The sequence below is a fragment of the Mchenga conophoros genome, linkage group LG17 (assembly GCF_057382185.1).
Source record: "Mchenga conophoros isolate Kocher_MC1m ecotype Shallow Benthic linkage group LG17, M_conophoros_male_GT1.1, whole genome shotgun sequence".
Taxonomy (NCBI): Eukaryota; Metazoa; Chordata; class Actinopteri; order Cichliformes; family Cichlidae; genus Mchenga; species Mchenga conophoros.
In genome coordinates, this window is record NC_140542.1 from 7,254,211 (window position 1) to 7,281,884 (window position 27,674).

At 40.1% G+C, this 27,674-nt stretch overlaps 2 protein-coding genes across 3 annotated transcripts; both read left to right on the plus strand.

Moving 5' to 3' along the window:
* Nucleotides 1–479: 479 nt before the first annotated feature.
* On the plus strand, nucleotides 480–12,566 carry efcab7 (EF-hand calcium binding domain 7). The gene is made up of 13 exons (XM_085252391.1): nucleotides 480–920; nucleotides 2,698–2,909; nucleotides 3,289–3,375; nucleotides 3,827–4,004; nucleotides 5,603–5,724; nucleotides 7,851–7,992; nucleotides 9,789–9,898; nucleotides 10,095–10,258; nucleotides 10,486–10,619; nucleotides 10,731–10,879; nucleotides 11,006–11,215; nucleotides 11,574–11,681; nucleotides 11,832–12,566. The coding sequence occupies exons 1-13, from the start codon at nucleotides 791–793 to the stop codon at nucleotides 11,910–11,912; spliced, it is 1,827 nt and encodes a 608-aa protein (XP_085108517.1). The 5' UTR covers nucleotides 480–790; the 3' UTR covers nucleotides 11,913–12,566.
* A 4,862-nt stretch (nucleotides 12,567–17,428) lies between these two features.
* pgm1 (phosphoglucomutase 1) lies at nucleotides 17,429–26,482 on the plus strand. Of its 2 annotated transcripts, XM_085252114.1 has the most exons (12): nucleotides 17,429–17,756; nucleotides 20,334–20,359; nucleotides 20,417–20,496; nucleotides 20,616–20,759; nucleotides 20,973–21,098; nucleotides 21,292–21,482; nucleotides 22,284–22,438; nucleotides 22,537–22,652; nucleotides 22,746–22,881; nucleotides 23,202–23,385; nucleotides 23,734–23,868; nucleotides 25,728–26,482. In XM_085252114.1, the coding sequence occupies exons 1-12, from the start codon at nucleotides 17,511–17,513 to the stop codon at nucleotides 25,815–25,817; spliced, it is 1,629 nt and encodes a 542-aa protein (XP_085108240.1). In that variant the 5' UTR covers nucleotides 17,429–17,510; the 3' UTR covers nucleotides 25,818–26,482. The 2 variants fall into 2 exon arrangements, with proteins under 2 accessions (XP_085108240.1, XP_085108239.1); XM_085252113.1 differs by having other exon boundaries at nucleotides 17,430–17,756; nucleotides 20,334–20,496.
* Nucleotides 26,483–27,674: the final 1,192 nt, after the last annotated feature.

Genomic DNA, 27,674 nt, shown 5'->3' on the forward strand with positions numbered 1-27,674 from the left:
TGAATGTAAATTACAAGTATATTTAAAACCTCTAAACTATCTTTGTTTTTGTTTTTTAAACTTGTTGCAACTTAAGTTAACTATAATGCAGCAAAAAACTATTGGTGTAGTTCATGTAGGGCTGCATTGCCCACACTTACTTAAACAGGTGATATTACTTTAATGAGTGTTCACAGCCTGAATTGTTGTTATGTACATATTCTTTGATGTTAACATAGATGATATGGAAAAAATCATAAATGAACGACCTAAAGTAATAAAGAGCTACCAAATTTTCACGGAAGAATACTTTATCCTTTTTTTTTGTCTTTTTAAGTTTAAAGCCTTCAGGAACAGCTTACTATGCGATCGCATTTGTAGTTTTTATGTTTTGCTATATACGAACTTCCTAAAATACATTTTCCTAAAAACAAAGACTCAAACAACGTTTTAAATGCGATGTTTTTTTTATCATACATATTGTTTTTAATCACCTCGGCAGGGCAAGCACCGCTTCACGTCCGTTTTAAAAGCAACCGGAACGTTGAACTTGTGTTTCTTCCGTGTCCGTTTTCATGCGTACCGTTGGATTTTTTTTGTTTACATAGCAACAGCCTAGATGTACCAGTATGATGTGTGACGATAAGTGTCATTGTTTCATTCTAATCTTATTCAATACACTGCATTTAGCTGGTTAAACATGACGGTCACAGCTTGATAATGAGGTAAAAGCTGCCATATCCGGCTACCGTTTTTTTCTAAGCTGGCGAGACTTAGCTAAGGGTAAGCAGGTCGATCTGTTCTTCGGAAGATGTCTTTTCAGGAGTCACCCCGTCCTTCTGAAGAGGATGAGGCTTTCTACATGCAGTGCAGAGCCGCGTACCTGGCTGTGTTCAGATCTAGTTTGACAAATATCACTTCGAAACAGCACTTATGCCGTGGTAAGCGAAGACAACTCACTGATTGTTAGCTAGCAACAAATAAACCTTTGTAAGCAGTTCATTGTGATTGTGATGTGTAGTAAGTAACAAGTTTTTATCGCTGAGTTTCACTATAATGGGCCACTTTTCTCTGTGTTCTATACTTATACTATGAAAAGAAATGATTGAAAGTAGAAAATGGGAATTTCCCCCAAACTCTGAGACCAGGGTGACCAGATCCCAACAACCTAAATGTGGGGCAAACATTAACAATGACGGGAGGTTTTTCATCGCTAATTTAAAGATAAAAATCCAGGATTGGTGTTTGCCATGTAAAGGCCAATTGTGTTTGCAGTTCTCTTAAGTAAAAGTTAAAATTTGCTCTTATAGCCTCATTCAACAGTCTTTATACACACTCTAATATTTTATTAGGGAAGCATCTATAAGCCTCCTTAAACTGGCACACTTATTTCTTCTGTCGCGGGGGGTGGGGGGGCTGAAGCCTATCCGAGCTGTCTTAGGGCAAGAGGCAGGGTACTGCATGTCTGTGGACTGTGGGAGGAAGTCTTAGTAACCGGAGAGATCCCATGTAAACAACAGGAGATCATGCAAATGCCACACAGAAAGACTCTGGCCTAATGGTGGAATTGAATTCAGGTGCTATCCACTGTGCCACCGTGCTGCCCAGTTTTTAGCAATAATTACCAATTATGACACACATATTCTCTGTGACTTCACACCATATTTCTCCATCTGTTCAAACTGAAAATTCAACCAAAGCTGTGATTTTTTTTTTAAATGTTTTTATTTTTGGTGAATTGAAACTTGTAACTCTTTGATGAGTATGGCATTATACTGGCTAACCTTCTGACTATAAAAAAAAAACAAAAAACCCTCCATTCATGTGCATTTGGTAAAATCCAGTATGGAGAAAAGTGCATGTCCTGTAGAACCAGTTAAAATATGGGACAGGGGGTCAGGGAACAGAAATGCTGTGGCATTTCCACTTAAATCAAATCAAATCAAATCAAATCACTTTTATTGTCACATCACATGTGCAGGCACACTGGCACAGCACATGCGAGTGAAATTCTTGTGTGCGAGCCCCACAAGCAACAGAGATGTGCAAACACAACAACACAAACGAGCAAAATACAAGAATGGCCAACCTGAAACTAATAAATATATGTACAATATATAATAGTGTATGCATTTCTGGATGTGTATACTAAATATTTTCCTACGTGTGTGTGTGTGTGTGTGTGTGTGTGTATACACATTTTTACAAATTAAATAGTAAAAAAATAAAATAATAATAATAATAATAATAAAATATATAAAATATACAGAGTTGAATATGTGCAAAACAAGTGGCATTTATATACAGTGTGGAGTGCATAATGTTAAAGTTCCAGTAGTGAAGCTGAGGTGTCTATGACGTGTTCAGCAGTCTGATGGCCTGATGGAAAAAGCTGTCTCTCAGTCTGCTGGTACGGGACCGGATGCTGCAGAAGGACACTTAAAGAAGGACATCTGCTCATCCTATTTGGAAGGATGGCCAAATTTGAAAATAAACTTCACCTTAAGTGTTGAATTTAATTATAATTTCTATTGAAGTTGAGTCGGCATCAAATTTTTTGAGGTAAAAGGTTGCATATCTCACTGTAAAATACTGTCGGTTCTATTCATCTGAATGATTTCCTTGTCCTGATTACCATCAGGACAATGTGGATACAGGGGGTTTCATTTATTTATTTATTTATTTGTGTAAACATTTGTTTCCTATTCCTCCATTCAGTTCTTCAACAAGCTGGTAGAAATCCATCCAGTGCCACTCTTAATAAATACTGGACTGCTACAACATCTAAGCTGAACTTTGATGACTTTTGTGAGATTCTCAAGCATGAGGAGAAAACTGAGGAGAGTGAGCTGATGAGAGTTTTTAAAAAGATGGATGTGAACGGTGACGGCTACATCACACACAGTGAACTGGAGAAGGCCTTAATCACTGTGAGTAGCCTAACACTTTGGATTAGATTTTCATCAAGTGGTTATACTTTAGTTATAAAGTGAATATGGTATGGTATATGGTTATATAAGTTTGTTATAGATGTCATTTTTGAGTTAACTGGCCACTTCATTAGGTACAACTCCCAAAAGGTTGATTCTGTTCATCTGGAATTAGCGTTTTCAGTGGGAGAAATGTTTCGTCACTCATCCAAGTGACTTCTAGAGACTGAACAGAATCAACCTTTTGGGATTTACTTACCTGGATGGTTGAGGATGCATCAAGACATTAGGTACAACTGTTCAGCTACTCGTTACCTCAAATATCTTACTAGCAAATCACATGGCAAACGAACTGAAGCATATTTTCTTGCTCTTCTAGAGAGGAGAGAAAATGACAAAAGAGGAGGTGAATGCTATCTTCTCACTGGCTGACATCAACAAGGATGGCAAACTGCACTACGCAGAAGTAAGTGTAGACATATGAAATGACTTTTGCTGATTTTTATGTAATTATACTTTATAAACAGCTTATCTTAAAAGCCCTTGTCCCTGTTTCCTGTATCACAGATTGTACACACATACTGTACAGTGCAGTCGTGCAGCCTTAAAGAAACATTGAAGTTATCAGGTTTATACTGAATTTTCAGTCTTCCGTCATTATTCTTATTGCTTGCTTATACTGGACTTTTGTTATGGATACACTATATCTTAATATGCCATTTACTCAGAACATTAATGAGTAACACGAAATTCTAATTCTTCCTCATATTTGTTCCACATTCATGTTTATTTAATACGTCTTCTACTCATTCTTAACATTGCCTAACACCAGACTGTAAACATTCATCCCGCTGCTTGTTGCTTCAAAGTATCGCTCATGCATCATCCTCTTACTCTTGCTTTCCTGCTGCTGTCAGTTCTGCAGATTGTTTGCGTCTACAGTAGAGCAGTGTCAAACAGCTGCTTTGGAGAGACTTGAGGCTGATGCCAAGCTGAAGAGACTGAACTTTGGCAGTCAATCATACAGCCCGCCAAAGAGCTCCGTGTCATCAGCATCATCAGCAACTCAGCGGGCGGACACGACGCCAAAGAAAGGTGCAGGATTCGACCTTCTAGCGAGAGCTAAAAGAAAAAAGGGATATCAAAATTTTGGTTAAAAAAACAACATCAACTATACAACAGTTTTGTGCAAAATTTTCATATATTTGGATGCACACCCATACACACAGATTTCCCATTTGCTCGGTTACTGATCGATTTTTCACTCACTCCATGACAAATCACCTCATTAAGACAGTCCATACATCATAATAGCCACACAATTAAGGTGGCCTGTTTGGAGGGAGGAGACTGTAAAGTGTTTTGATTTGAGTAATCATTTCTGCCATTAAGAGATTGACATTGGCTCTGTCAACTCTGAGGAAAACTCCAGGCGTTCAATCACTTTTGAAATCCCACGTGATTATTTTTCTTTTCTTTTCTTTTTTTCGAAGTTGGTAATTTCCAACTTGCTAAACTACTATTTCTTACAAACATGAGAAATGTGTGCTTCTCCAGCCACTTTTTTTTTTTTATTAAGTGGATGTTAAACGCTCACTTTTTCACTTTAGAAGCACTGTGTCGAAAAGAACCGAGGTCCAGGATGAGCGAGCCAAGGACAGGCTCACAGTGGGAAGATAGATGGGGTTGATTTAAGTGGTCAGTCCATGTTCATGTTATTGATTTGGAGGATTCCACCACTTCTCACTGGGGAGATGATGAGGGATTAGAGAGGAGGCCCAGTCCACCACTGCTGCAAAAACAAATGAGCTTCCAGATAGTAGTCGGGATTATCACATTATTGCGCCTCTCCCATGTATTGATTTATACGCGTTACATTTTAACAAGGCTCTGACACAAGATGCTACGTGATCGCACATGTTGAATGGGTTATTCTTCCAGCTCGAAAACAATTTGGACTGCTCATTTGGTCTTAGATTTGTCAGTAGAAACCAGAACTGCCCCAAGATATACATTTTAATCATATCAGACATGGGTAATTTTGACATATTTTTTTTCTCTTTACCAAGAACTGCTGAGAGATGATTATCTGTTCATTCTGCTGAAGAAAAAACTACCCCAACATTCAATGTGCGCTCACATGGAAGCTTTTGTTGGGGGGGTTACGTTTTAATGCATCTGTAGACCGCCTAGAATAGTCCCAGCAAAATAGATCTGTGATAAACCCAATGACAGTGGGTCTGTTTATTTCTTTGCTACGGTAATTTGCTCATAAGTCCGTCTCATTCCTTCGCATCTCCATTTCCCAGACTTCAAAACAATCAGACCACTCATTAGCAAATTGACATTTTCGAGCTTCAATTAGTCTTCGAGGAAAAAAAAAAAGTTGCGAGAGAAATAGATTTGAAAAGGAGCCGTTACACCACTTGTGCTTTCAAATGGGTCTGTAATTAATTCAACTGAGCTTGAACTCAAGACCACACTTTGCCAGAAGCCAAATGCAAGGTAGCCATGTTCGCTTGAACTTGGAAATAGATTTTGGATAAGAATTAGGGAAGGCACAGGCTGGCCTAATTTATTTGTCAGTAAAAGATGGTGTGTGTGTGTGTGTGTGTGTGTGTGTGTGTGTGTGTGTGTGTGTGTGTGTGTGTCCATGAGAATTTTTACGTGTCTGGCCTGTGTGTGTGTTGCAGACAACCGCTCATCCTCCCGGCCTTCTTCAGCTCGCAGCAGACGTTCGTCTCTGTCAAGCTCAATCACGATGACATCCAGCAGCACTAAAGCCAACAAATTCCCAGAGCCTTCAGGTTTACAGGTAACCCCCTTCAGTCGTTTTGACTTCATAGCTACATCTAATGAATAACTTCATTATTGGTTAACCTGTCAGTTTTTCCCAGAGCCTCTCAGTCTATTACACTGGCTTGTACACTTGGAACCAGAGAAGAGTGTACATTTGTGTTTAATTTAACGAAATGAAATAATTAAGTGATAATGAAAGTCATCATCAATCAGTTTGTGCTTTAAATAAGAGTCCATCCATTGATATCACTGTTTTAAAACCACATTTTACCAGCATTTGATTAGAGAAAACTTAATTTAATGAGAAAATGAACAATATCTGTAGATGATTTGGAGTTTATGCATTGCTGTTAAGTTTGAATCACAGACCAAACTGGAAATATTAAGTACGTGGGGCCCTTGTGCGAGGGACCCCATTATAAGAAGCTCTACAGCGTTGCCTGGTGTCATGCAGTATTTTTGATGGGCAAATTTAGCCCAGGGCAGACAGATATACACTGTATTGATCTCACACTCTTTGTTTTCACTCTTTCTGGCTTAACCTCAGCTGGTTTGCTTTACAGCAAAAGGGGCGGTGGGGGTGGGGAGTAAATATATAAATAAAACTAACAACCCCCTGCTCCATCTCTCAGGTGCGAGCGCGGTGTTGAGATTGGAAAGGGCCAGACAACCTCGAGGTAAAAGAATGGTTGTCCAGAGATTACCTCTGAGGGGAAGTTCTGCTCGCCATATTGGCTTTTATATTGCCACAGGCTGATGACTGGGAGGTGGTGGGTGGAGGGTAGGATGTGTTTTTGTAACTGTGTGAATGTGTGTGTGGATGTGTGTGTGGGATGCAAATATGTCTTCATGAATAGAAACCCAGCCAGTAAGGATTATTCTTACTTATTCTGAGTGTTTGTGTTTATGTACAGGTTACAAGTGTAACAAAATGAGAAGGCTGCGGTTTAAATGCTCGTGTGTGTATGTGTGTGTGGTTGTGTTTGTGGCTGGTTCGGTGTCCTGTGACCCTGTGTGAAACAGTAAATCAGACCTGTGGCCGGAGCAGGTGACAGCGCCTGTATTAGTCTGCAGGCTGACCCTCTCTCTATGGGGGCATTAATTCTGATGTCTTTAAGCAGTGGATGGGAGCCTGTGGCATTTCCCCTCATTTAATATTGTCTGGACAAACCTCTGAAGTGTTATGGTTTGATCTTTTATGCCTCTCAGCCCAAGATAAATACTTTGAGAAAATAGCTTTTCTCTAAAGGAGTGACATGCTCCGTCTTTATGGTACTTTCTTTGTTTAACTTGGTGATTTATTTGTCCACTAAAAGGATATATAGCCTATTCCAGACGCGGTTGGCCCTCAATGCCCTCTTACCGTGTGTCCACACCAACTGTGTTTTCATTTAATGTGTCTCCAATGAGTGGAATGAAAACTTCCTCGCGCTGATGTTCCTGTTCAATTTCAAATTATGACCTCATTTCGGTTGTGCTGCCAGAAATAAGAACAACAGGATTTCAAAAGGAGAGAAATATTAGGATTCATAAATTTTGCCAAAGTAGCCTCTTGATAGTTTTGAATGACCGCTGGCCCAAGATTGAAAAGTCTGTATTTATCAAAGTTAAATGGACTCCAATTTGCCATATCAAGTCCTAGAGGAAGATTTAGTTGAGGCTGCGGCAGAAAGGCAGTGGGACTCTGCTGCCCTCCTCTGGATCAGCGCGTGTATAACGTGTGTTTTCATGCTGCCGAGCTGACATTAGCTGGGTAATAATGGATATGCCCCCATGAAGATAGGAGTCGTAATTATCTCAATGGCACTTTCTGTTAATCAAGCGAGCTGCTTAACTGTTATGACTGACTGCTTTATTCACTTTGTCCCTATCACGAGATCAGTCCTCCTGTTAAACAGGAGCTGCACATTAGTTTTGGTTTCTGCTGAATTAATGTGTTTTGTTGTCAACCAGGAAAACTGTGTCCAGATTGTGTTGAGATCTAAGATGGGGTCACACGTAGTAAAACTTAATAGCATACAAGTAACTAAGGAAAACTGTACACATAGTATTTATGCAACTGTAACAACTGTTATTCCTCACTGTTTCCTCAATATTATATTAATGTCTGAGTCAGAACAGGAATATTTTCCATTTTTCTAGGGTTGGAATCACAGTTTTATGAAAGGCTGCTTCTTTTTGGAAGACGACGGGAGTATCAGCGCTCTGCAGTACCAGCTCCACATCCCCCACACGACAACCGTCTACCTAACCATCCAACCACTCGGCCTCAGCCACAGACCTGGTTGGTACTTAAACTGCAGATACAGAGGAAATGTATCTTTTTAGAGAAAATATTGTCTCATTTTGAATTTGATCTCAAAAAACTGGAGCAGGCATCTGTTTACCGCTGTGTAGCATCACCTCTTCTTTTAACAACAGTCTGTAAACATGCGGGAACTGAGCAGAGCAGCTGCTGGACTTTTAGGAGAGGATGTCGTTCCATCTTCTCTGATTTAGGATTATAGCTGTGCAACAGTCCTGAGTCTTTTTGTAGAAATATTTTTTTCTTTCATGATGCCCCAAATGTTTTCACTTGGTGAAAAGTCTGGACTGCAGACAGGCCAGTTCCGCACCCGGGTTCTTCTACTGTGAAGCCGTGCTGTTGTAATAGAAGCAGTTTGTGGATTACCATTTTGTTGCTGGAATATGCGATGCTTTCTCTGAAAAAGATGTCAGGATGGGCGCATGTGTTGCTCTAAAATCTGCTTTTCAGCATCGATGGTGTCAGTTTAGCCTGTGTTTGTAGATGGCATAGTGAACTATGTTCGCAGTGATTTCTGAAAGGGTTCCTGATTTCCACACCAGTGCCACTTGAGGGCCTGAAGTTCACAGACATCGAATGCTGATCTTAATCTCTAATTCTCTTAACCTTTTGATGATATTATGAAAGACAGATTATGAGATATTCAAAACCATTTCAACTTTATGTTGAGGAACATTATCCTGAAATTCATCCACTATTTGTAGACGTGAACTTCTGCCCAGCTTTTCTTCTGAGAAACTCTAAGATGCTCTTTTATACCCAGTCATATTACTGGCCTGTTGTCAGTTAACATAATTAGTTGTTCCTCCAACTTAGGACCGGTTACTTCTCTAGCCTTTTGTTCCTCTGTCACAACGTTTTTGAGACATGCTGCTGCTGTCAAATTCAAAATGAGCTGATATTTTTCTTAAAATGGTCCATTTTGTCACTTTAAACATTTCTACAGTGAATGAAATATAGGTTTATGGGATTTACTAATCATTGAATTCTGTTTTTATTTAGAATTTGCATAGTGTCCCGTCTCTTTTCTTTTGAGTTGGGGTTGTGTATATTACTATAAGAAAGGGACAGGGCCATATTTAATCTCTCACTGGAATACCCCGATGGTACTTTGGAGTAATGCAGGGGATAACGACATAATGTCATGTTTTGTAGTTCATCTGAGGTTGTATTTACCTCATTTTTTAGACCTGCTGGTGAGGTTATTTTTATTATCCCGATATATAAAAACTGAAAGAGGTTGTACTTTATTTTTCAGACGACTTTAACTGGGTGAAGAAACATTTCAAAGGGGGTGTACATTATTGAACAGTGTTTGAGAACCACTGTTTGAGCTGAGTGGTTTTAGATGTTCCCTGTGATGCTGTAACATAAAGTATTGTAGAATAGAAATCACAAAGAAGATTTACTTTCCTTTTGCTGTTTAAAAATCTGTTACATCGTGTAGCATCAGGTCAGACTGAATTTCAGCTCAGTGGAAGATCATTTATTAGGAAGGCGCACATCAGTTTATTTGTTTTGGCTCAATCAGTAGACTGACTGGATTAATGTGGGCTGCAAAAAGTCTTCGGGGAATGTAAAATCTCATCGGTCCATTTCATTTTGTACAATCAGAAAAAAACGTTGAAAATCTTGGGTAAGTTGATCTTCTTTGAACCCTCCCTTATTGCTTGTAGGGTAAAAATCTGTGCTGAATTAAATAGTCTGTAGAGCTAAAATGTTAAAGTCCTGTGTAAAATCTTTATGCATTCATGTGGTTTTGCTCTAATTTTCAGACAAGTCCTCAGCATGGATGACAGTGGACACAGCACTTTTTGTCATGTCAGCTGGTGAAACTAAAGAAGACACAAATTTAGTGTGTTTCACTGAGTCAAAAGACAAAGAAGTAAGTTTGGCTGTCTTAACAGGTCCGTATTATTAAAGTCCCATTGGGACTTGATTGATATAAAAGCCAGACCCAGATCCACTGATATCATAAAAGCTGGAATCATTTGGGAAGCTGAAATGTGATGATATTGTATGCCAGGATATTTTTGGTGTTGTCTGTTTACTGTGCAACCTCTTTTTTTCTATCTCTGTAGAAGTATATTTGGAAAGGGGAACTGAATGCTGGGACATACCACCTGCTTCCCTTCACCAGTGGCTGCAGGTTAAAGAAAAGGAGCAGAAAGAGCCCTTCTGGTAAACCCGTGGAGTTGTTCTACAGGACTGACACAGAAGAACTAGACCTGACCAGGGAGTTCAGGTGAGGCTGTCTCAGTTTTACAGTGTTTGACTGGTGAGAATTTCAGTGTTTACTAATCTATAAAATGTTTATAAAGCTCAGTGGATCCACACTGGGATAAAAGTGTGCCGTGCTTTGCTACCTCTGTTCTTCTCACAGGACCTGAAGGAGTGAGGACATCTGAAAAAGTTGAAGTTGGCTGCCTGCAGGTCTGCTGATATTTCTGTGTTGCTCTGTTTCTGCCACAGGGAGGTGCTGTCTGACATTTTTGAGATTATAGACCTTGATGGCAATGGTTTGCTCAGCCTGGAGGAGTACAATTTCTTTGAGCTCAGGACCAGCGGAGAGAAGTGTGACAAGGATGCCTGGGCCGTCTGCAAAGGTAAAAATTATGAAATTAATATGAAATTAATTGGAGGAGAAGGCGCTATTACAGTATTATATTGATATTACGGTGATATTAAAGCTGTCTTCTACCTCCTTGTGGTAACAGAAAACTTTGATATGAGAAAGAACCAGCTGACACGACAGGGATTCATGGAGCTGAACCTGATGGAGGCCACTGAGAAAGATGGAGACCCTGCAGACATGTGGGTCACGCTGGAAGCTATGGGTTACAACCGTATGCTGGAGCTGGTAGAGGTAGGTTTGCATATATGGTTTTAGTCAGAATACATAAACATACATCCTTGGCATACATGCAATAGCCTGATATCAGGCACACATCATGACTACTTACTACATAAACCCTCCCTCCCGCTCCACCAGGCCTGTCCATTCCAGATAGACGTATACTGTGAAAGCACTCAGCCATCCATCCAGCCCCTCAGCATGGATTCAGGGCCCAAGCTTCTGAACCAGGCGCTCCAGAAGTCCATCACAGCTAGAACAGGGGCCAAAGCACTGAGGGGACACGACAATGTGTTCATCTACACCTACAAAGGGGAGCACAGGATTTCCTCCCTCATTACCAACAAGGTAGAGTACAAAATTTGTGTAGGAGGAATTATAAGAATGTCACAGATAATCCCTTAAATAAAAATGGTGTTCGTTTAGAGCATCAATGTGATTGATACTTGTATTTGCCAAACATCTGCAGTGGATAGCACTACCCAAACCTTACTGTCTTAATACAGTCAACTGCTATAGAGACGCACTATTCATTTGTAATTGTTATGCAGCAGCAGTGTCCTTTCTCATCGCAACGAGAGCGACTCTAAAAGAATGATCCAGTGAAGCAAAGCAGCTACTTTATAAGAGTGCACCTGATTATCATGAGAATGTTTAGCTTTATTCTGTGTAATAATCAGTTGCACACTGACTGCTTTGATTGCAGACAAACCAGAGCGTGACTGTGCATGTGAACAACGAGCAGAGCAGGAACTGCTGCAGTAGCAGAGGCATGACAGTGTTTGCTGTAGAAGTGCCAGCCAGGACTAAAATGGTAAGTAGGCATGGTAACAATGCTGCTTTGCTAATATTATAATGAATTTATAATCATTATTATTTTATTAGAAGAAAAAAGACACTTTAACATTTAAGTTATTCACTCCATGTAAAAAGCATGATGCAGGATATTGATGATTTCCTGTAGGTGTGCCAACATGTTCTACCCATCAATGAAAAACAGGACTGGATCTACAGCTGTGTGGAGACCATACTACCCGGAATGTAAAGTCCAGCCTGAATGGACAGCTCTTTATATTCTGGCTAAAATGTATTCGTCAAGGTTTTAAATGTGGGCACTAAAGAGCGATTTGTTCTATATCTGGCATTATATCATGAATGTGAATTATCATAAGTTGTTCTAGCTCTGCTTTAATGATTATGTGTATTTTTTTACTGTGAGAAATGGCTGAGTGCCTAATCATTTCAGCTGCCTGACTTGTTGCCTGGCCTGTAATATTGAATTTGTAGGTAGTCGATGAGTTTTGTGTAACATCTGGTTATAATGGAGACGGTTAACAATTTTCCTGCTGTTTTAAGTTGTTTTCTTTTTCCTTCTGTTGTTTTATTATTATTGTTATTATCTTTATTATTTCTCTGTGTTGAATTTGTCTTTGTTACTTTGTTATTACTGTGATACATGGAATCAAGGATTGAAGATTAAGGGTTTAATTTCTAACATTTAGAAAATCATGTCATTATTATCATGTCACAATAGAGTGTTATGTCATTATTAGGGACACAACACTTTCTTATGTTCATTTTTTTTTTTATCACTCTTGTCATGTAACGGTGGATTTTACTTATGTTAATATTGCTGAATGTCATTACCATCTTGTTTCGACAGAACAGATAAGAAAATTAAAGGAAAAGAACAAAAGTCCTTCTGTTCACATAAATGTGTTTGAAAATTAGTAATACTAATTATTTGAAAAAAATCTCTTACAGCAATATTGAAAATTCCTGTCAAGGATTCATTAAATTTGACATTAGAGAATTATCAGCAAGTTTTCCATAAACACAGGAATGTCATTCTGGCTCCAACATTGTCTCCTGGAATTAGAGACACTTGTAAGTACATGTTTAGCTGATTGTGGCCATCACTGAAGTCATTAATTTTGTTACATAGTCTTGCAGTTCAAGAATATTTATAAAGAATCAGAATGATTTTAGGCACAGATAACAGTTGTGAAAAGCAGATTTTCAATTCCAATTGTGAAGAAGACAAAAACTGATCCTAGTTCACACTGAACTGCAGCAGTTTAAATGCTGTGGATGTTTGTTGAATGTAACCAAGAATTGTGCCTTAACTTTTATTCAAGCTTTGCAGACTATACAACCGTGCAGTTATTCATCCATACTCTTTACAGGGTATGGAGGGGTTGGGGATTTGGGGGTTGGCAATGAAATGCATTCCTTTGCATTGCACTCGGGTCTAAGCTTTATTTGCCCTTGGCCTTTCTAGTCGAGTACAGTGTTGACCTTCTATTTATATCTCTCAGGCCATTATTTGACCTTTGACTTTCTCTACTGAAACAGTAGAGCCAGCTCACTAAATGTCACATGACATGTGAGATGCATTTAATGTTTCAGGCCCCTGTCTGCTCTTCTTTTCCCAACATAGGGGTTTGGTGTCATTCAGCTGCTTGCAGTTGGACAGTGGCTTTGCCAAACGACTTCTCCGTTATGTGTGTTTTACAAGAGATTTAGTTTCTTTTTTTGCGTGTTGCTAGTTACAATAATGGAAATCCTTCACTTGCATGCAATCTGTGTGATTTGTGGGTTGCAAACTCTTTAGCAATTGTTTTTGTAACAGTCTGATTAACATCATTAATTCTTTTTCCTCACATACTTTTGTTCATCCCTTGATACACTTCTGGAAACATTTCTTATGAAGAACAGATCCCTGTTCTTTAAAACCAGGAACCCACTCACACATTGATATTTACTGCTAATCCCAGAAGTTCATATTTCTTGTAATACTGGTTTGTTTTTCTCAATGAAATTAATTGGGTTCAAATTTGTGTTCTAATGTTATAGTCGGAAACTTTTTTTCCCTGCAACTGTTAATATGCATTTTATAAATGTATATCGTAGTGTACAAAAGTGTTACCGCTCTTTTTTTTATATATAGCATTAGTCAATGCTGTTCATGTCCGTTAACACGGACGTGAACAGTTTACGTATAAGAAGGTACCTAACTCAAGAGATGACCCATTGTTGTGTTTGCACATAACAGACAACACAGCAAAAAACTAGCAGCTTGTTGGAAAAATCCAATTTGTTCCATTTTTGTTTTGTTGAGTCTATGAAAAATCCCAATAATAAAACAGTTTGACAGGCTTTAAATAGTATGTATGCACCAACAATATAATTCTGAAATAGCTAATTGTTGAAAACTTGGAATATCTCAGCATGGTGTGCAATGTCCTTAAAGGAAATTGGGCAAGTGGAGGACAAAAGAAGATATGTCAGTCCTGAAAAAACAGACTACAGCAGATGAACAGTATCTGAAAGTCATATTTTTAAGAAACGGGGGGAAAAAAATCCAGACACAGCACCAGAGAAATGATTAACCTTCAATTGATCCATCTACTGTTCACTGAAGCCTCATCATGGGGCAGGGATAGCTCAGTAGGTAGAGTGGTTGCCCCATGATCGGAAGGTCGGGGGTTCGATTCCCCTTAACAGCTACCCTGAGGTACCCCTGAGCAAGGTACCGTCCCTACACACTGCTCCCCGGGCGCCCAATGGCTGCCCACTGCTTCACTGAGTGAATGGGTTAAATGCAGAGAGCAATTTCCCCACGGGGCTCAATAAAGTACAATAATAATCAGAATTGGTCTCAGTAACCAATGGAAATGGGGAGAAAAGGCTGAGGTATGCCAAATTACACAAGAAAAGGACTGAAAATCAGTGGCAACAGGTATGACTGAGCAATTAATCCAAGTCTGAGATTTGTAGTTCAAATCATCATCAGTATTTACAGAAAAGATCAGGAGAGAGGTGCAACAGTGAGCCCACAGCCATATGCAAAACATATGGAGCCTCTGTTTTTGTAGTCTGATCCCAAACACAATTCAGTGAAAGCATACCTAGATAGAAGAAGACACAATGGAATACTATCAGTCATGGATTTGCCTCCACATAGACTGAACCTCAACATTATTGTAGCAGTGCTGTATTTATGTTTACGTTTGCACATGTTTCTATAAATTGTTGCACCTATTTTCCATTTCTCAGCACAATATGAAGAATTTGCACAGTACTTCTGTACTTAAGGACAACCTTCTGTTTTGACAGATCTGATGGTAAACTTTGTTCTACTTACAGTGGGGCAAAAAAGTATTTAGTCAGCCACCGATTGTGCAAGTTCCCCCACCTAAAATGATGACAGAGGTCAGTAATTTGCACCAGAGGTACACTTCAACTGTGAGAGACAGAATGTGGAAAAAAAAAAATCCATGAATCCACATGGTAGGATTTGTAAAGAATTTATTCGTAAATCAGGGTGGAAAATAAGTATTTGGTCAATAACAAAAATACAACTCAATACTTTGTAACATAACCTTTGTTGGCAATAACAGAGGTCAAACGTTTACTATAGGTCTTTACCAGGTTTGCACACACAGTAGCTGGTATTTTGGCCCATTCCTCCATGCAGATCTTCTCGAGAGCAGTGATGTTTTGGGGCTGTCGCCGAGCAACACGGACTTTCAACTCCCGCCACAGATTTTCTATGGGGTTGAGGTCTGGAGACTGGCTAGGCCACTCCAGGACTTTCAAATGCTTCTTACGGAGCCACTCCTTTGTTGCCCGGGCGGTGTGTTTTGGATCATTGTCATGTTGGAAGACCCAGCCTCGTTTCATCTTCAAAGTTCTCACTGATGGAAGGAGGTTTTGGCTCAAAATCTCACGATACATGGCCCCATTCATTCTGTCCTTAACACGGATCAGTCGTCCTGTCCCCTTGGCAGAAAAACAGCCCCATAGCATGATGTTTCCACCCCCATGCTTCACAGTAGGTATGGTGTTCTTGGGATGCAACTCAGTATTCTTCTTCCTCCAAACACGACGAGTTGAGTTTATACCAAAAAGTTCTACTTTGGTTTCATCTGACCACATGACATTCTCCCAATCCTCTGCTGTATCATCCATGTGCTCTCTGGCAAACTTCAGACGGGCCTGGACATGCACTGGCTTCAGCAGCGGAACACGTCTGGCACTGCGGGATTTGATTCCCTGCCGTTGTAGTGTGTTACTGATGGTGACCTTTGTTACTTTGGTCCCAGCTCTCTGCAGGTCATTCACCAGGTCCCCCTGTGTGGTTCTGGGATCTTTGCTCACCGTTCTCATGATCATTTTGACCCCACGGGATGAGATCTTGCGTGGAGCCCCAGATCGAGGGAGATTATCAGTGGTCTTGTATGTCTTCCATTTTCTGATGATTGCTCCCACAGTTGATTTTTTTCACACCAAGCTGCTTGCCTATTGTAGATTCACTCTTCCCAGTCTGGTGCAGGTCTACAATACTTTTCCTGGTGTCCTTCGAAAGCTCTTTGGTCTTGGCCATGGCGGAGTTTGGAGTCTGACTGTTTGAGGCTGTGGACAGGTGTCTTTTATACAGATGATGAGTTCAAACAGGTGCCATTCATACAGGTAACGAGTGGGGGACAGAAAAGCTTCTTACAGAAGACGTTACAGGTCTGTGAGAGCCAGAGATTTTCCTTGTTTGAGGTGACCAAATACTTATTTTCCACCCTGATTTACGAATAAATTCTTTACAAATCCTACCATGTGAATTCATGGATTTTTTTTCACATTCTGTCTCTCACAGTTGAAGTGTAGCTCTGGTGCAAATTACTGACCTCTGTCATCATTTTAAGTGGGGGAACTTGCACAATCGGTGGCTGACTAAATACTTTTTTGCCCCACTGTATGTTGATCAAACACTGTGAAGCAAAAGGCAAACAGCAATGGGTCGAAACTGGCTATGTCGCAAGCGTTACCCTGCAAATAATCATACATCTTTTTCTATGAGTATTGCAGGTGTAACTTCGTTCTCACACAATAGAAACTGCTTGTTTCATACAGTGGATGATGAACTGTAGGGAAGATTTGTATTCTCACTCAGTGTTTAAATTTGACCACTTTAAACCACCGAAAATGATCACTTTACGAATAAAGAGTCTACCATAATTCTGTATTCATTAATGTTATAAAAATGTATGTATAACACTATTTAGATCTTTAAAAAAATGCAAAATATTATTGTTTTTGGTGTTAGTGGCTAATACATCTCAGACACTTAGGGGATGGATGAGATTTCAATAAATCAGACCATTGATCAAAAAGCTGGGTGTGTGACTTTTAAAAATATAGTGCAAATAAAACAACACAAATAACATATTTTTGTATTATTTAATATCCAACATGAGCTCCTGAGTTGTGATTATAGCGTTTCATCAGTAACTTTATCTTAATGTTGGTGGGGGGCGTATCCCTACGGTTTCTAGAGTTTTGCCTACAGCCCTGTGGACATTTTCCCCACATATTGCAGTTATAAAAATTCATTTTTAAGCAATATCCAAGAATGGCTGAAAAGCTGTATGAATTTTGACTTTTCTACCTTTCTGTTTGCGCTGTTGTTGAGACTGAAGAACTCTTCCTTGATCCCTCCTTTCTCTTTAAACCGGGAGGGCGGGTGTTTGAAGGGGGGAGTTGCCCGGTGTGTACGTGTGGCTGCTCCGACACTGCAGTCGCCTGCTTGTCGGACCGGACTGCGGATTACACGGGGGTGACCATTGGTGCTCGCTGGGGGTCAAAAATGGTGAAAATTACGACAGTGAAGACCAAGCCGTACACGGACCAGAAGCCCGGGACTAGCGGTCTGAGGAAGAGGGTGACGGTGTTTCAGCAGAACCAGCACTATGCGGAAAACTTCATCCAGAGCATTATCTCTGTCATCGAGCCTGCCGAGCGCCAGGCGGCCACTCTGGTGGTGGGAGGGGATGGGAGGTTTTTCATGAAAGACGCTATTCAGCTGATCGTCCAGATTTCAGCTGCCAACGGGGTCAGTAGCAGAACGACATGTTGTTCACCTTTGCTGTCCTTGCTGTATGTGTGCGTCTAGCTCACTGAGTCTGTTCCTATAGAATAGCTTGTAAGCTAGCAGGCTCACATCAAGCTAGCTGTCAAGTATATCAGATGCATTCCTAAATAACTAGTCTGTTGATTAGTTTGACATTATTTGGTTAGTTTAAAAATTAAAAGTTTGCTACATAGAAAGCTAGAGTAACTTAAGTAGCTTAATGCTAACCGAGAGAACGACCAAATGCTCAAAATATTTACTGTCAGGTCATGTATTATTAACTTGTTAGCATAAATATACGTATTTAAACATGGGTTACGTTCTGCATATTAAAATGTTTCGAGAGGTGCTGTTCAGTTCTATATTAAATGGGTTCATGTAAAGTTATGCAATACTTTAAAGTCAATGACTACAGTTGGGGTGGCTAATCAGCTGCTCTTACAAGCTCTCTTAACCACGAGAGACAGCGCTGAATCCTGAATGACATTCCTGCCTGTATCTGCGCCTTGATATTGGCCCCAGTTCATTCAAACTGTGTTTATGGAAAACTACTTGACTGTTCCATAAGGTCCAAAGCAGTCAGTGAATCTTTGGCACGAATCGCCATCCCCCCTCTGGATTTCCATGCGCTGTCTCCGGTAGCCTGCTTGACCGTGGTGATCTTTTGGATAAAGTGCACGAAGGAGGTCGCTTGCATGTCAGACCCTTACCTCTGACATTTACACCCTGACTCGCCGTTTTTCAATCATTGGATATATTTTTAGGCTCTTGGTCCGTCTTGCCCAACTCTCTAAAAGGGAACAAAACGGGTTTAGATGTTGGGAAAGAAAGCACGATAAGCCAACGTTGTGATGTTTCATTGAATGTGTGGTTACTGGCTGATGTTACTCAAACGATTTTAGGCCATCGGGGGGCGTGGTCTGCAGCCGGTCACGTTGCTCTGCATATGTCTTGTGCATAAATGAGAGATGCACAGTGAGAATGCATCAACATAATATTATCAAACCCTATTACCTTCTTATTTATTTGCAAGGTAACCTCCTCACTCTCTGAGAGGACATATTCATTGTAGTCTAGCCTCGATCTGTGACCTTCCTTCTCATTAGATGGCCTCTGTCCTTCTTGTAGCTAATGCAAAGAAGCATTGCTAAATGGAGGGTTCATCTAATGAAAGTAGGTGTAAGTTGCACGAAGATGGCAAATCTTGGTGGGCATTTGTAATATTAGGAAATCTGGGTGAAATTGTATCATAAGTTACACAGAGATGCACTACTGCCCGTGTGATTGCACAAAGCAAACCATTGTGTGGTTAAATAGACCGCGATAATGCCATGATTTCAAAACTATAAAAGGAGTCAAAATATAACCTATTCTGCAGCACTTGTAAAGCACTGGGCAGCAGGGCCAGCTCAGGTCATAATATAGCTGGCTATAAACAAATGTGATTTGTATGGTGGCCCTGAGAGGTCAAATGCACTGCAGCTTATAAACACAATACAAATCTAAAAAAAATGCTGCAAAAGTACACAAAACGCAATAGAAGTTGAATAAAAAAATGACGGAGGTGACAGAAAACTGAAACATGTGAAGGAATGTACCGAGATCAACTTAAAAGAAGTTGAGGATTCATCTATGTTGTGCTTTGGAAAAAAGACTCGAGCTAATGTCTTTCAATCGCATGATTCATTTAATACTGCATATATGTTTTCTGTTAGGTGTTTAGAGCAACTTGTCATGCACATTATTGTCTCCTCTTAATTACTCCTGTGGTGTTTTGTGAACTGTTTTTTCCTATTTGCTGATATTTTCTCAAGTTGCAGTATGTTTGACCTCTCAGGGCCACTGTAGATTTGCACTTACTGAATTTAAAACATATATAAATGCACACACATCTCTCACTTTGAGGGTCTTACAGGGACAAACTTTTATAGCCAGCTGAAAGCAGCAGTTTTGTTAAATCTGAGTTTCATTATAGTGTAGACTCATCACTCATTAATAAACTGCTACTCGGCTCGGGATTTCAGATTTGAATACCCTTAGTGTGTTAGAGGACCTAATATTGGTTGTAAGAGCCAGTCTGGTGCTACTCACAGCTGCTGTTCAGCTGATCTAACCACTTGGTATTGGGCAATACTATTGTAAAAAGTTTAATAACATAGTCAGGGGCGAGCCCTTGCAAGCTCTTGCATGTAAACAAAATTTATAATGAAATATAAAATGCACAGCTACCCAGTATAATGGTGCAAAGATGGGTGAAATAAGTTCAAGCTGTCATCCAGCAGCAGTGTTTTGGGTTAGCTCCAATAATGATTTGCAAAATCTGACGTATTAAAATAAATAAATAAATAAATAACAAAACTGGAATAATTCAGGATGGATGTTGGAGAAAGGTGTGGATAACCTTCTCAAGGTTAGTCAATGGAAAAGGTGTTTAATTTAGTCTTTTGCATGGAGCATCAGTACCCTTATTACTTCTACATTATGGTTGGAGCTGTGAACAAACACACACTTTTGCCTGTGTCCATTAATTTGCACGTGTGCATCTGTTCCTGCCTGCAGATAAATCACCTAGTGATTGGTCACAATGGCATCATGTCCACCCCAGCAGTCTCCTGTGTGATCCGCAAGAGAAAAGCAGTGGGTGGCATCATCCTCACAGCCAGTCACAACCCCGGAGGCCCCAATGGAGACTTTGGCATCAAGTACAACATTTCCAGCGGAGGTGAGACAAGTGCACAGACCCACTGTTTCTCTAATCACTATAGTCCAAGTCATAGTTTGCTCAATGTTCCATATTTGGGCATTGCCTGGTTTCTAACCAGTGTTTAACTTTGAACGTAGGACCTGCTCCAGAGGGCATTACAAATAAAATATTTGAGATCAGCAAAAGCCTGCAGGAGTATCACATCTGCCCAGACCTCAAAGTGGATTTGTCTAAGATTGGCAAGCAGACCTTTGAAGTGGACACTTTCAAGCCCTTCACAGGTAACAGACCCACGGATGCAGAATCCTATCTTTAACTGAAAGATGAAGAATTAGTTAAATTAATACCAACGTCTTGAACTCTCTTCTCTTTGTAAACACATGTTCTAGTCTATTCAAATCTTGAATACATGTTGCTTTGTAATTTCATGTACTGCTGTGATTTGTACCAGGACTTGTGTGCCAACTTTGCTTTTCCCTCTTGATTTATCTCAGTGGAGATTGTGGACTCAGTTGATGACTATGCAGAGATGCTAAGGGGGATCTTTGACTTTGCTGCATTGAAGGAGCTTCTTTCAGGAGCCAATCACATTAATGTCAGACTGGATGCCATGCATGGAGGTAGGGATGAGCATGTATTAAATCGGTCATTCAAACAGTGGATGCTAGTTCCTAAATTGAATAAATTACCAACAGGCAACACAAACGGAAATAATCTTTGTGCATCACAGTGTAAAGGAAAGTTTGTTCCGTTAGTGACCATGGCAGCATGTGATGTGTGATCCTTTATTAATGGCGCTCTTACTCCCTCTAGTGGTTGGTCCTTATGTGAAGAAGATAGTGTGCGAAGAGCTGGGGTCTCCAGCAAACTCTGCAGTCAATTGTGTGCCCCAGGAAGACTTTGGTGGTCACCACCCTGACCCCAACTTGACCTATGCTGCTGACCTGGTCAAAACCATGAAAGGTGGAGAATATGACTTTGGAGCTGCATTTGATGGTGATGGTGTAAGTTCTTCAGCATTCCCCTAATAAAGGATCATTTAACAGCTGTATTGGCAAGAGCTGGGCGGCAGAGTTATGAAGTCTGGACCTGGATATCAATCTGTGATATGAAATCACTCAGAATGTATTTAATCTAATAAGTTTTCATTCAAAGTTTATATTTTCTTTATTACATGAGTCAATCACAATTTTAGGCCTACTTCCCAGAGTGAGATTGAATTTTGGAACAGCACTTAATGTTGAATGTTTTTAGTTAGCCGTTTTCCTCACCCTTCCTCCTGACAGCTTCATGTTTCATGAAAGGAACAGACCAAATGCTTAACAAAGAAATCACGAGAACTATTTGGTAAACTTGTCTTCAAAATTATCAATATAATCTAAGAAATGTTTTACAAAAATTATATACTTTGGGATTTGAAGGGTTTTAAAAGCTTTTTTTCAGGAAGTACTGACACTAAACAATCTGCTGCCGATTACCAAATCGGAATCAGCATACTTTATTAATCCCTAGGGAAATTATGTGGGTTACAGTTGCTCCAGTACAGTAACATTAACAAAAACAGACTAGACTATTTAACAGTACAATATGTTAAGATATAAGGAATAGCACAATATATACAAATCACCAAATAATAAATATCCAGAGTGTGATTATAAAAAAAATCAAGAAAATTGACAGCTACATTAGAAAAAGGTAAAGAAAAGGGTGTGTGCAAAAAGGATGTAACTATTGCAGTGTTTACAGTGTAAATGAATAAAGTAATATCACAGCTCAGGATTGCCATCTTTTTGTCCCCTCTTCAGGATCGCAACATGGTGCTGGGTAAACATGGCTTCTTTGTGAACCCCTCGGACTCTGTGGCTGTCATTGCTGCCAACATCAAAAGCATCCCGTACTTCCAGAAGACCGGCGTCAAAGGACTGGCCCGTAGCATGCCTACCAGTGGAGCCTTGGACAAGTAAAAACCAAAACAGTTTTTATATTTTTGGGTAAATTGGAAAAAGTGCAAATCAAGAATCTTTTTTTTCCTTATATGATGTAATCTGTGTGTTTCAGTGTGGCTAAAACGCTGCAGATGGACCTGTATGAGACTCCAACTGGCTGGAAGTTCTTTGGGAATTTGATGGATGCTGGTAAACTCTCTCTGTGTGGAGAGGAGAGCTTTGGCACTGGTGAGACTCGGTCATCACATTTTTCTTTTTTTAGCTTTGACACCAGTAAGAATTGCCCCTCACCCAATCACATCTCTCTATGCTAATAAACAGGCTCGGATCATATCCGTGAGAAGGACGGCTTGTGGGCGGTGCTTGCGTGGCTGTCAATCTTAGCCACCAGGAAACAGAGCGTGGAGGAGATAATGAAAGATCACTGGCAGAAGTTTGGCAGGAACTTTTTCACCAGGTCAGAGGAGATGCCTGCATTACGATTTATGAAATGAGAGTTTGAATCCTAAAAGATGAGGGTTTTTAAACACCATTGACAGTGTTAAGAATTTTTAAACACCACTGTCAAAACATTTTTAAAAAACTCTACTTGAGACTATGCAGGAATGGCGCCTTTCAGTGGCAAATTGGAGAAATGCAGCACAAGTGGAGTGCAACAGTTATAATTAAACTTTCTTTACTTTTGTCTCTTCAGATTAAAAATGTGTCATTATCGAAAGTAGTTGAAAATGAGTTCCTATGTATATTTTTAAAATCTTGGTCTAACTTCACTTCCAGGTACGACTATGAGGAAGTTGACTCAGATGCTGCCAATAAGATGATGAAGGATCTGGAGGTGGCAATGTTCGATCCGTCCTTTAAAGGAAAGAAGTTCTCATCGGGTGATAAGACCTACGAGGTGGCCATCGCTGACAATTTTGCCTATACAGACCCTGTCGATGGGAGTGTTTCCAAAAACCAGGTGAGCAGCCTGCAAAACAGACCCCATTAATATTTGCAGTCCACAATTTACACAATATCCTGCAACAGTGCTCCGCTTGCCTCATGTTTTAGAGTTGTTGGGGTTTTTTTTTCCACTTCAGATGCTACTAAGAGTCTATATCCAATTTAAAACAGATTCCATATTAAAATCAGACCTGCTAATGATGCGTTTCAAAAGCTGGCAAAATACCTGATGAGGTCATACCCCTGTGCATACACACATGGAATAACTCCCACCTCGTACATTATATAACCACATGTTACTGCTCAGTCGATATTTGAATTTGTCACCATCTCTTACATCTTTGTTTCTCTTTCGCACTCCCAGGGCCTCCGAATCATCTTCTCCGACGGTTCGAGGGTCATTTTCCGTCTCAGCGGTACAGGCAGTGCTGGAGCAACCATCAGGCTCTACATAGACAGCTACGAGAAGGACGCGCAGAAAATTTACCAGGATCCACAGGTGAGGACAGAGAGGAGTAATCCCAGCTGGTTGGATCCAGGGAGGAAAAAGATTAGACAATGAAGTCATCAGATAGGAAAATAAACAGTTACAAAGTTTTTTTTCTTTTTTCACGAATCTTTTTTATTTGCGTGCGTGTGAATAATTGTTTAGGAGGGAGGGGGGGAAAAAGATATTTATAAAGGTTGTCAGCCCTTTATCCATCTACATCACAGCAGTTTAATATTCACATGGGCTTCTCAACCTTTTGGGTTGCCTGGAATGATCAGTAACGTGTACGATGGCCAGCTAGCACTGGGTGGAGCCCTCAACAAAAAAAACAGGCTGAGAGATTTTATTCAACATGGGAGATGAGATGATGGAGATGTTTGGCCAAGTTTTGACTTATGGCACCTTATCTGGACTGGTAAGAAAAAATGAAGAGTGCAAGTTCCAACTAGACACACTTCATAAAATAATTTTGAATGGTGCAGACAGGGAGGTGATGTAGTACAAGAAAGAAAAAAGTTCTGCTCCAGCTCTTTATCCTTTTCAGCGCTTGGACACTATGAATGAACAGATAAGCAGAAACATACTGCTTCAGAATCGGAGCTTGACAGATAAATAGCCAGCAGGTTAATGGTTCAGTTGGCTGACTTTGGGTGGGTTTGATTTACACACCCATGGGGTGATCTCCTTTCTGTGTGGATTTAGAGAAGAAAAAGTACCTCACACAAAACTGATACAAAAAGCGCTTATTTTATGAATCCGCTGCGTCGTGTTTTGTCACAGTTAATAGTGTTCGATGTTGGTCATGTTTTAGATTCTTCTAATTTAATCGTTCTTAAAAAATAGTAGATGTAAGAATATAGAGTTGAGCCCATAGGTTGTTGGGCAAGGCCACACTTTTTGTAGTTTTGCCTCTGTAGACCACCGAAGTGGATTTGACATCAATCAGTCATCACTCTGTGATAGAAGTGCAGATTTCCAACTCACAAATAACTATATTGACAAGCAGTTTGATGGCCAGGTGAGGCCTGTTAAAAAGTTGGTAATAATAATAATTGAGAGACACCTTAATGAATGGAAATGCAGGTTTACAAGTAGCTGCAAACCACTGGTGGTGGTTGTTGTTTTTAAATTAGATTTGGATTGAGGACCATGAAGGTCAGAAAGTCTGCACAGTTTGGGGGTAAAAAAGTGGAGAGATGAAATCAAGGTTAACTTTTTCAATGGTGGGAAGAGAAAAGTAAGGAGAGACGACTCATAATTCCGATGTTGTGGCTGCCATTGGAACTGGATTACTAGTGCTTATTGATGATGTGACTGCTGATAGAAGTAGCAGGATGACTGTAGTCTCTGCTCAGATTCATTTAAAAGCTGCAAACAGACAGAGCTTTACAGTGCAAATGGATAACCGCCCAAAGCGTACTGCAAAAGCAACACACGTTTCTTAAAGCAAAGAAACGTGATATTCTTCAATAGCCAAGTCAATCACCTGATCACAAGACCGTGGTTCCCAGTTGCTGAATAAAAGTAAATGTCTATCAGGATATCTCAGGGGGGAAACTCAGAATTTGAAGATTTCTGAGGTATTAAAAACAATATTTAAATGTAAAATTAAAGTAATTTGTCCACTTAAAACTGAGCTTCTTAAAAAGGGGCTTAGCATATTTTGGACCAAAGTAGTTTTATTTTGGCAGCTCTTCAGTTGGGCCTTGCTAGTTGAGGTTTCTGCTCATAGCTCTGATACTGGCGGCATTAACGGCAGCTTAGCAATACAGAACCAGAAGAAGCTGCTTTGTACTGAAGGACTTCTATAAACTGAATGACCTGAACAGGAAGTCCGACGTTCGCTGTTCTTTATGTATCTCGTCTAGGCGATCCTGGCTCCTCTGGTAGACATCGCCCTCAAGCTCTCCCAGCTCCACGAGAGGACTGGACGCACCGGCCCGACTGTGATCACATGATTCCGTTGCCACACTGCCTCCGCTCATGCTCAGCAACAGGATACTGACACTCTGTCTGGGGTGACGCTGCCCTTGAATGCTGTCTTGGCTTCAGTTCCTAGCTCTTTTTAAAGAAATAGAGCTGGACAATAACATGCAGGGTGAATACATGAGCAGCTCTTAATTTTTGCATAAAGTCATCCATTTCCTGTCTCTAGTGCTAGTACCCAGTGAGCTTTAATGGTGTTTTCTTTGAAATGTTGGTGAACATCTGCCTGAGGGTTCTGATCTTGTCCTGTAAGCTTAAAATGACATAAATGCATTAGATCATGTTCCGATGTTATGAAGAAAAGATTGGACTTTAGAAACAAGTTTGCTTCAGTAACATGCTCTGTGTTCATTTCAAGAAAAAATGTGCTTAATGTAATGTCAGGAATAATAATGTTGTTGTCCTGCTCTGTTCCTAAACTATATATCATAAAACTGAAAAAGTGCCACACTGACCATAGTTGAGCAGTTAGGGGAAACCTCACCCCTTTCCCTCCACTCCCCACCCCCATACTGACCTGGTGCCTTCTCCTCCTCCTGATCTCCAAAACCACCACATTAGCCTAATGGGATACACCAAACCACAGTTACTGTTAAACCAACACGTCCACCAGTGAATAAAAGAACCTTACATAAAAGGGCCGTAGTCCTGTTTCTTTGTTCTGTTTTTTTTTTTTTTAAATGTTTGTCTAATAAATTCTTGTCATTCATTCGTCTGTCATATTCTCACAAATATGGAGCGGCACTGTACCTTTTCTTCTTGAAAACAGCAGGTATTTAGAGAAGTGGTAACTGCACAGAAACAGATTAAGAAAACAAAGCACTCAAAAGGCAAATGTGAAAGTGTATGTGCGTGTGTGTAGGGTTGTTTAGTGATTGCTTTTTGTTCAGTTTGAAAGTTATTCTATGTAAACGCCGAGATCTTTTCCAGCAGAGCGCGAGCCAAACTGTAGGACGAGCCTGAAGTGCTTCCAAGACGACGATGCCTCTCCAAAGACATTCCTGAGGAAAGCGAAGTATAAACTGATGCGTTCTCTCCCTCCCTCGCAAGTCTTCTTGTTTTAGCAATGGTCTCTGTAATCCTACCAATTAGTTATAGTGGCAGGAAGTTAAAGGATCCAAAACTATGTAACGGCAAATGGAATTTTTTATTTTTAGGGGGGGTGTAGATCAGGAGAAGTTAGGTACTGTATTAGTGGGAACTTTGTTCTCTTTACATGATACACATTTGAAGTTGGTGGCATTCCTCTTCACTCTAAACACAAACAGCTCTACCTGTTTGCACAAATGCCTCCAAAGCCTATAGCAAGTAATTAAAGTTCCTGAGCTGGACTTAACTGTCCAGTCAAGTTGTATTTTCTTGCGGCTGTCTAAAGAGTTTCTTGTTTGATGACATTATGTTACAATTGACTGTTAATACACATTTCCTGTGATTTTTTTTCTTTCTTTTTTTTAAATGTTATTTCATTTTTTTAAGGCTTTAAAACATTTCACGTGGCGCTGTTTTCTATTAAGAGCCATTTCTGAGTAAATGTTTCAAATCTTTCATCTCTTGTTTACGTTAAGATTGCAGATAGGGGGGTTTTAAGGCTGATTGCTAGTCTTCAAAGGTACGTTTGGGACGTATAACTGCCCTAAACAGTTCCTCTCCATCCCCTTAGGAGTCGCAGTAACTGGGTGGAAACGTTTTCATGCTGCATTGTTCAGACCCTGTCAGGCTGACATAGCGCAAAGCATAATGTGTTCCCCTTGTTTGGCTCATAATGGCTTACAGGCTCTATTTGGATTGGCTGTCATTACATCAGGTAATCGCAATAAGGCTTACATTAA

What these genes read in the sequence shown, in the direction of transcription:
- pgm1 (XM_085252113.1), top strand. Translation starts at nt 17,511, where the DNA reads ATGGTGAAAATTACGACAGTGAAGACCAAGCCGTACACGGACCAGAAG. An exon ending in CACTTTCAAGCCCTTCACAG is followed by an intron (nt 20,760 to 20,972) that starts GTAACAGACCCA and finishes GATTTATCTCAG; the next exon opens with TGGAGATTGTGGACTCAGTT. An exon ending in GGCAGGAACTTTTTCACCAG is followed by an intron (nt 22,882 to 23,201) that starts GTCAGAGGAGAT and finishes CTTCACTTCCAG; the next exon opens with GTACGACTATGAGGAAGTTG.
- efcab7 (XM_085252391.1), top strand. Translation starts at nt 791, where the DNA reads ATGTCTTTTCAGGAGTCACCCCGTCCTTCTGAAGAGGATGAGGCTTTC. An exon ending in GGACACGACGCCAAAGAAAG is followed by an intron (nt 4,005 to 5,602) that starts GTGCAGGATTCG and finishes TGTGTGTTGCAG; the next exon opens with ACAACCGCTCATCCTCCCGG. An exon ending in CTGAGTCAAAAGACAAAGAA is followed by an intron (nt 9,899 to 10,094) that starts GTAAGTTTGGCT and finishes CTATCTCTGTAG; the next exon opens with AAGTATATTTGGAAAGGGGA.